Raw genomic sequence first — 9549 nt, 5'->3', positions numbered from 1 at the left:
TCTTGTTTCTTTGAGTTCACTGCTGTGCAAGGAAGATTAATACCTAGTTACAATACTATAAGGAGTAACTAGGTACTTCTCTAAAGAAACTGATGTGCCTGGGATGGCAAGTTGGCAACGTTGCCTTTGCTATAGCCAGGCGCTTAGTAGTTACTGATATTATGTAGGTAGAGACCGTTTCTGTCAAAACCCTTCTAACATTGGACTAAGGTTGGATTTTAGTCATGTTATTTGATGAAACGCTTTATACCAGCCGCCCGGTCCCATTGCGTCTCACGACACCTCGAGTTGCATCGAAAGTTATTGAAGTCACGAATCTGGAGTCAAGAGATTCTGAATTCTGGACCTCAGGTTCCCAGGATCTCGTTGAAGCCCGTAGTAGCAGGTTAGCCTGCCGTCGCTGCCTTGACACGAGAGGCCGTGGTGGCCAGGCTGGTCGACAGGTTTTGTTACATCCTAGTCTACTGAAAAACTCTATTCCAAGTTGTTCTGTCCAGGAGGGTGCCCTCAACCAATGTCCCGTCTCCTGATCGCCAGAGGCCATGAGGCGGGCGCGGTCTTCAAGGCTGACGGTTGTTTCCAAAAGATTTTCCTGAACGTGCCTGCAGACAGGCTCGTCCCATAGTTAGTCCTAAAAAAATATTTATTAAGTATATAATATCTTATTTGTAATACTAACTAACTACCTACATAGGTAACTAAGTAGGTACTCGGCTATTATACCACACGTTTAACTTTTTGATTCAGGTAGATCCTTAGATAGACCTTAGGCACCTTACCTAATTGCATATCGGTTCTTATTAAAAAGAATCATCAGACATGGAAAAGCAAAAAATCATTTATTCGCTGTTTACAATAATATGCTCCTTGCAAGAAGCGCCAAATTTACACAGTAGCTGATAGCCACGCATTTCTAGACCTAATTCACATTATTCTAAAGTTTATATTCCTCGATGCTAATAGGTACTTACATCTCGATTTCGGAGGCATGTTTTTCATGTGACGATAAACAAGTTGAGCAAGAATGGGAAGATATGAGGCGATCCGGCGCGGCGCGGCCGGCCACTTGTTGACTTCGACTGACTAGTTGACTGCCGGTCTCATAGTCGCACGCACGCCCTCACGACACCTCCTCAATATAACGTGAGTACTCTTCATAATTTGATTAATTGATGTTTTTATAAAACCCAATCTTTCATAACTACTTAAGAAACTGCATAAATACCTGCAAATACATTTTATTAAGGTGTTGTTAAGGTTTCAGAATGTTATTTATCATTGATAATGTTAACAATTGCCTTGCCGGGCAAGTGGTTTAATGAAACTATTTGTTGGTTGTTTATTGGAATGTGAATACTAAATCAAACAAATTTGCTTTAAATAGTTTTGATTACGATGATTTAACAACCAATGTATTACGGACCTTTAATATACTTAACTAAGTAGTTACTACTTTTGTAGTTGAACAGGCTTTAAGTTAACCTTACCTTGCTAACGTTGTGTGTTACCGTAGTGTTACCTTTATTTAGTCAACTTTTTACCTCCTACAAATTACCTATCTTACTTAGCCACCTTTATGTGGGTAAGTGGGTATGTAGTCATGTACTGTATGGGTAATGGGTATAAAGGTGTAATCTCAGTCAATCCCCGTCTAGTCTCAACACTATTACATCTACCCCACCATAGAATAGCAAAATACCCAGGTAATCTAAATCAAAATAATTTTTAGTCAAGTTTGGTAGACACCATCTAAAATTAAAACAATGGGAACCGAATTATCTAATTATTATCTATGATGGTTAATCCGTAACTTGGCAACTAGATAGATATACTTACTTAAGCAATCTTAATCAGATCTTATAGATAGGTAAGTACTTAAATATGCAAATCATGTTGGTAAGTTATTTATTTATCGTATGGCTTTACTGGTTAGGTACATAAAATAATATTAAAATAGGTACTTACTTTACATAGGTACTTATATACCACTAGCATAAAATAAATCAAATTTAGTCAACCTCCACAAAAACCGTTTCTAAGTTACGTCGTAACCGATTTTTCAGTATTGGGTAAATCACCAAACCTGGGTTTAATTAAATTAATTAGGTGTAAGTACATAAGTATAACACAATCACTTGTTATTAGGTATTGTTGTTATTATCAGCGGGTTATCACTGTCATGCTGTTGTTAGCACGATCTACACGATATCTGCTTCCAAATGAAAGGCGTGGCTTTGTTTCATCATCGTCATCTTCCGATGATGATAACAATAACAGCTGTTTTTATTATTTACTTATTTTGTTAAAGGAATATTCCAGTTGAGTTGATAATGTATCTAAAGATTCCGCGTGAAGACATGCGCTTGCTTTTTAACCCCTGAAGTAGAAATACGGTTGTTATAAGTTTAACTTTAGCATCATACGTTCTGAACAAAGCAGTACTCTCGTCCATCCGTCTGTGTAATAAATAATCCAAGACGTACGCAGGATAATCCAGGTTTAGTTACAAAAGCATGCAGCTGCTTTGATTATTTGGTAGCACGAATACCTACAAGGTTTATAGGATCCATGTATATTGAGGCAGTCCGAAGACACTGCTAGCCAGTTTACTTAAACATCTCTAATCAAACAAAAATATAAGTACATATGTTAAAGGATCACTCCTCACGACTTTATCCTGTTGCATTAACCGTACCGATTACGTGACAGCTCTTGTTCGTTCGTTCGAAATTCGTAGTGCCCCTACTGAACTAACAATGCCACCTCTCCCCCACAGCTAACAACCATGGGTCTGGACATCAAGTCGGTGCTGGTGGTGGACGGGGTGGGCCCGAACTGCGCGCAGATCCTGCAGCAGCACGGCATCGGCGTCACCGAGGTCGCCAAGATCAGCAAGGAACAGCTGCTGAAGGAGGTCCCTGTAAGTACCTAGTGATGTAACGAATATTCGCATTCGCATTCGCATTCGCGAATATTCGCATCTTTTTGGATATTCGCATTCGCATTCGCATTCGCAGAAAATTGTGCGAATGTTTTGCGAATGTCAGTATTAATTAGAAAAAAACTATTTGAAAATAATGGTACGTTAACCAAATCAAAATCCATTCTTTTATAACGTTTTTATTACAAGTAACCTTCTTAATGACATTTTCAGTCTTTACTTTATCATTTTGGTATTATTTATAATGATAAATCTGTCGGATGAGTTCGTATCACCTCGGCAAATTGCGGAACAAAATTGAGACTCAATTCCGATACGCACTGAAATCGTGTTCAGTGTCACTGTCAGCCTTATTATTATAGTGTGTGAGAACCGTTACACACTCAGAAACCGTACCGCACAATGTGTCGTAACAGTTACGGGGCTAAATAAAGTGTCATCATCATCATCATCACGACCCATCACGTCCCCACTTCTGGGGCATGGGTCTCCCTCCAATGAAGGAAGGGGTTTAGGCCTAGTCCACCACGCTGTCCTAGTACAGGTTTGTGGACCCCAACACAAGCAAGCTTGTGCTGAGAAAGTTGTCGGGTATACCTAAGGGTCGGCGACTCGGCGCCCATTATCGGCATCGGCAGGCATCAGGATTGTTGATGATAAATAGCATTATACATTGGCATCGTGTAATAAAGTGGAAATTTCCATGATTCATGCTGAAGCGGTATTTTTGTTAGTGTCCATATTATCATAGAAAAATCAACCCCACTTCCACGAAGTCAATGCACCATGATATTTCCTGATGCCTGCCGATGCCGAGGGTAGGCGTTGACCCTAAGTGGGCAACCCGATTGTCAGATGTTTTCAAGCTGGCCTCTGCTCTGACTAGGCTTAACGACTGCTGCCGAAGCAGCAACCGGGACCCACGGCTTGACGTGCCGTCGAAAGCAAGGAAGCGTTGGAGAAGGTTTTCCAGAAAAAAAAACCACTTGAAATCGGTCACCCATCCAATCACTGACCGTGCCATGTGTTGCTTTCAGTTACGATCACTGAATCTAGCTCGACTACGGACGCTTTAAAAAGTGTACTTAACTACTTTATTTAAAAAACTACGTCTTGTATTGGCTAGTCTGATTCGGAATGCGCCTATATCAGCAAACCATACAAATGGCGCCAAATTTGAGCACCAACTGAATATTCGCATTCGCATTCGCATTCGCGAATATCGAAATCAGATATTCGCATTCGCATTCGCATTCGCGAATGTTCAAAAACACACATTCGTTACATCACTATAAGTACCTACAGATGTCAATATTATATGTAAATGGCAGACATAGACATGCTAACATAGAACAACGCGGACTCGGGTGTACCTATATATCCTCTACTCAATGCATGCTAATGATTTCGATGATCTGTGACGACCATACGTTCCAATCCAAGAGCAATCCAAATTAAGTCAGTAGGTACAACAGTCGATATGCTGAAAAGGGAGATGCTGTCTAAGAAGTATGTGTGGACTGAAACTGAATGATAGGATAAGGAATAGTATTATAAGAGAGCGAGTTGGAGTGAAAGAAGACGTAGTGACCAGCAAAATTGAAAAGGGAATGTTGAGATGGTTTGGTCACATAGAAAGGATGGATGAAAGAAGACTGACGAAAGAAATTTATTGTGCGGAGATGAATGGTTGTGTCGATAGAGGACGTCCTAGGCGAAAATATGTCAACCCGATAGGCGACATACTCAAGAAGAGCCAAATTAGGAGTTTCCGAAACCGACGTGCGTGTATGAAGAGACTAATGAATGTGGAGGAAACGAAAGAAGTATGTCAGGATCGTGGCACGTTGAGGTCCATAGTCTCTGCCTACCCCTCTGGGAGACAGGCGTGAGTATATGTATGTATGTATGTATGAGATGCTGTGATATTATTCTTGTAGTAACAAGCAAATATACATTGAAAATGCTGTCATAAAATTTGTTGGCATAAATAGGCTGTTGATACATTTCACTTAGGGTGCTGGTCATGTGCTGGTGTTACATAGGTATTATCATACTACTATTACGTAATCTTGAAGTAGACAATCAAATTGGTTTCTCCCACCAGAAATTCGACGCGCTGGTGGTCCGCTCGGCCTCCACCGTCACCGCGGAGGTGCTGGCGGCCGGCTCCAAGCTCAAGGTGGTGGGCCGCGCCGGCGCTGGCGTGGACAACATCGACGTGCCGGCGGCTGGAGCCAAGAACATCGCCGTCATCAAGTGAGGCCATAGGTTTATTAATTGTAGCTCTGGAGGGTCAAACAAGAGCTTCTTCTCTTTAATTTTATACTGTGATGTAGATAGCTTTACTACTTGGGTTAATGGAATACTATCATACAAAGTAGGTCATCCAAATATTCGCCAATCCTTTCAAATCGCTTAACCTCGCAAGAACATTATTTAAGTACCTTCATTCTAAGACAAAAGATAATTCACCGAATCCTCTCAGTTGCACTTGAACTATACTTTCTCGACATTCCACCAATCCTCCCAAGCAATCCAAGCATTCCTCCCCTTTTAACCACATCTCGAGGTACAACCATATTGCTCCCAAGCATCCCCCTTAACCACCTCTTCCTCCCCAGTGCCCCCGGAGCGAACGCCATGAGCGCTTGCGAGCTGACCTGCTCCCTACTCCTGGCGGCGGCGCGGCACGTGGTGCCGGCGGCGGCGGCGCTGCGTGCGGGGCGCTGGGAGCGCGCACAGCACACCGGCACGGAGCTATATGGGAAGACCCTGGCGGTCCTCGGATTGGGCAGGGTCGGACGGGAGGTGGCCGTCAGGATGAATGCTTTCGGCATGACGGTGAGTGGAACTTGTATTACTTACCTATGCCTTGTTTAACTTGTAGGTAGCTACAGTTGTTCAGTTTGAAGGTGGCTTGCTGTGATTTAGCCGAAGGCAGGTGAATGGGATTTCTAAGAGAAATTGTCGTTATCATACAAATGACCTTGTGATACTGTTACAATGATGCAAATTTTAACGTGCCGACGTTCGATCACTGATATGTATAGGTACCTAATCCCGATTCAATTTATAAATTAATTATTATCTATAAGTTGATTACATTTCACATATTTTCCCTTAAGTATCTAAGTTTTGAACTTGTATGATAGTGCCTCCCATCCGCCAAAAATCTTAGCTACGCGAACCATATGTCTGTCTTAAAATACTTATTTGGTATTTACCGACTTAGGTATAAAAATACCCTCGTTATGTAATAGTTGTTTACTACTGTTTCTGCATAGCGACTGATGTTTGTGACACACATTATTTACCAATTGTTCAAGCTCATTATCATATCTAGTAAATACATTATCTTGCGTGCGAGTATCTAACTTATTTATCGAAAATGAAAATCATTAGGCCCCCTATATTGACCAGCCCCCAATCCAAATGGTTTCATATACCTAGTGCTAACGCTCATATTTTGGACACCATCTATTCCTGCTAACGTCCAGTTGGAGAGTTCGATAGTGGAGTAAAGATACATACAAACTTAGGAAGTATACTTATCTACCTATCAATGGATCATAAAAATAATTATAGAAAAAGATAGATCAGAGACATCTACACAATTTTTAAATAATGTGGCGTTGTTTATTCAGTATGTTTCCACTGATGTTTGTTGCTAACTCATTCACTAATCTTATCGTGTAAGATAACAATCGGTTGCCAAAGTCAAATTAAAGATATCTTACCGAACATATGTGCTGTAGTTACACCTAATAGGTATTTATAGAGGTAACATGTTGCTAAGGACAGAATGACCTTTTCATCACCTTTTGTATTGTATTTAATGCTTTATTTCAATTAGTACGCTCTAACTACTTACCTATTTACTAACCAACTAAGTACTTTGCGAATGTTAAAAAGTTTGCACTCCATTATATTATTCTGAAAACCTCATCATCCTCATAAGTATTATAAACATGTGGAACCATACCTTTAGCTACACATTTTGACCCGTAAACCATACCTCTAACTCTGATGGCCTCAGTCACATAATATATGAAACCTCGTCTGAGCCTAAGTTTTCTTTTACGCTGATGCTTGGTGGTGTTAGCACGCGTTTGGGTTATTTAGACAGATTAAGACCCCTGACCATCGTCACTGACCTGCCCCTGCTCCTCATTCCAGGTGGTTGGCTTCGACCCGTTCGTCTCAGCCGAGCAGTGCAAGGAGTTCCACACCACCAAGATGGAGCTGGAGCAGATCTGGCCCGTGGCCGACTACATCACGCTGCACACGCCGCTTATTGACTCCACCAGGAGTAAGTATTGCTGGTCGATCCCCACCTGCTTAATGGGTCTTAGGTGCCGTAATAGCAGGCGAACCGTGGCATCCCCTCTGGAACGCTGGACCTATAGCCAAGACAATTAGAAAAGAAGGAACTTGGCGCGATTACTAGGGGATGCCTATTTCCAGCAATGGACTACGGGCTGATGATGATAACGATTAAAAATCTGGGGATCGGGAATCGAACCAGAGACTCGTGGCACAAGTACAACAGTCAGCCATGCCCTCCGGTGATCTGCAAATTAAGCTGACTTGTGCAGCATACTAATTTGGGAACAGGTTTTAGAGGGAACACGGGAATGCATAATTTCATTTTGAAACAGGAACAAGCAAACTGGTTTTTTTTGGTCAATGCGCGTGTAGTAAATCATCACAAAAATAAACTGGAAATATTTATCTTTATTGTTCGCAAACCTTAGCAGTTCTACAAACTGACTAAATGGCTGATTCAGAACAACTTTAGTTCTATGAGTTTTGAAAATGTCTTTACTTCTGTAAGATCCTGTATTTATAAATTACATATTAATTATTTATACTAACAATTCCTATTTCTTTCTCAGACTTCATAAACGCGGAAGTGTTCAAGAAGTGCAAGAAGGGCGTCAAGATCGTGAACGTGGGCCGCGGCGGCCTCATCAAGGAGGCCGACCTGCTGGCCGCGCTCAACTCTGGAGTGGTGAGTCCATCATTAGCATCCCTCAATTCCCTCATCATCATCATCTTGAGAACCTCATTCATAATGTACCTATCAAAAACGTCAGTCGGCATCTCATTGACTCGAACCGCATCGCCAATTCGCCATTGGACGGTTGGTCGACAGAAAGTTTTATTTCTTTCCGTTTCCCCCTAATGATTTTTTCACCTAAGACTTTTTGCCTACAGAGCCTAACCTAACCTTTGCCTAACTTGTTAGGTTCATTTTGGCACAACTATCGCATAGTTAAATTTATAAGAAGTCTTAACAAGCGTTAAACTGCCAGCAGTCTCTATGTCTTAGATTTAATATGTTTGTGCAAGTCACCCTGAGTGATTGGCATATTCATACGTGAATAGAGCCAAAGCCACATGCCTCTATCAAAGGACTCTCAAGAGATAAGTTATACAACTTGTGTACCTACCTTGTTACTATAAATCGAACCTTACACGTGAGTCACGTGACTAATCCATGCTTCCCTCAGGTCGGAGCCGCAGCCCTTGACGTATTCGAGCAGGAGCCCCCGACGGACCCGCTCACCCTCGAGATCATCCAGCACAAGGCCGTCATCGCCACGCCGCATCTAGGTACGTGCTTCTACTTAGCATGTCGGTGACTAACACCTAGACCTAAGTATAGACTAGGGTTTAAGGTAAAAGGCTAACTGACTTAGTGTCCTATGTCCCCCAGAGGGCGTCCACAGTGACTCTCCATCCCAAATCTAACTAAATCTAACCTTTTCGCATCGCAATCGCATTTCGATGCGTAAAGGTTAAGCCCGTATAAATTATAATAAATAGGTGATACCTCACTGGCTCCTTTCGTGCACCCCAAGGGCTGATTGAGACTTATCGATAAAGATTACGGTGCTAAGCACATGCTAAGTACATACGAATAGCATGGTCGAGTCCAGCCTACATTTTAACTTTGTTTTTTGTCTGCGCGCCTTGGAAAGTAAATAAAAGGGAATACAAACTTTTTAACCACATTTAAAAACCCTGTAATGTAAAACGACTGTGCATACATTGTCCAACATTATCACAAGTCTAACTGAAAACAATTTAATATTTCAGGAGCATCCACAAAGGAAGCGCAAGTGAGAGTAGGCCAGGAGATCGCTGAACAACTGGTCAATCTGGTCAAACCCGGCACCTTCTCCACCCCCATCGCAGAGGTCACCAGGGTACTCAAGAAGTGAACATCATTATGAAACAACTCCTTACAAATAATGAATTAAAACCTCTAATGAGCGTCATAATTTTATGATTATGCTGAAGAGGGTACCTACTCAGACGTTATACCTAGGTACTGTTATTATTAGTAAGGGGATTAGATTTTAAGTAAACCCTCCAAGTGTCATATAAGTAAAAGTAGGTATATTTATAATTAACCTACAATGTTTATAAGTGCCTTGACGGATTCTATTCCGTTATCTTAAATTATAATTACTTTTTATTAAATGTGTATTATCAAGCGCCTGTTTATGTTTCATGGATGACCTTTTCTCCAGCGTGTATGATTCAATTTCATGACTGAGAGAAAGATAGGTCGGAGATCATTCTCTGTTTATTGTAAT

General features: G+C 41.4%; 1 protein-coding gene across 1 annotated transcript; it reads left to right on the top strand.

Annotated features, from left to right (window-relative positions):
* Positions 1–1013: 1013 nt before the first annotated feature.
* LOC105381295 (D-3-phosphoglycerate dehydrogenase) lies at positions 1014–9447 on the top strand. The gene is made up of 8 exons (XM_011550986.3): positions 1014–1143; positions 2777–2920; positions 5049–5200; positions 5566–5785; positions 7121–7253; positions 7840–7955; positions 8458–8560; positions 9047–9447. Exons 2-8 carry the CDS (start codon positions 2786–2788, stop codon positions 9169–9171), a joined length of 984 nt encoding a protein of 327 aa, XP_011549288.3. The 5' UTR covers positions 1014–1143; positions 2777–2785; the 3' UTR covers positions 9172–9447.
* Positions 9448–9549: the final 102 nt, after the last annotated feature.

This window comes from Plutella xylostella, chromosome Z, assembly GCF_932276165.1.
Source record: "Plutella xylostella chromosome Z, ilPluXylo3.1, whole genome shotgun sequence".
NCBI classification, from domain to species: Eukaryota; Metazoa; Arthropoda; class Insecta; order Lepidoptera; family Plutellidae; genus Plutella; species Plutella xylostella.
Note: the sequence above shows the minus strand (reverse complement) of the source record. Positions and strands in the feature narration are given on the sequence as shown.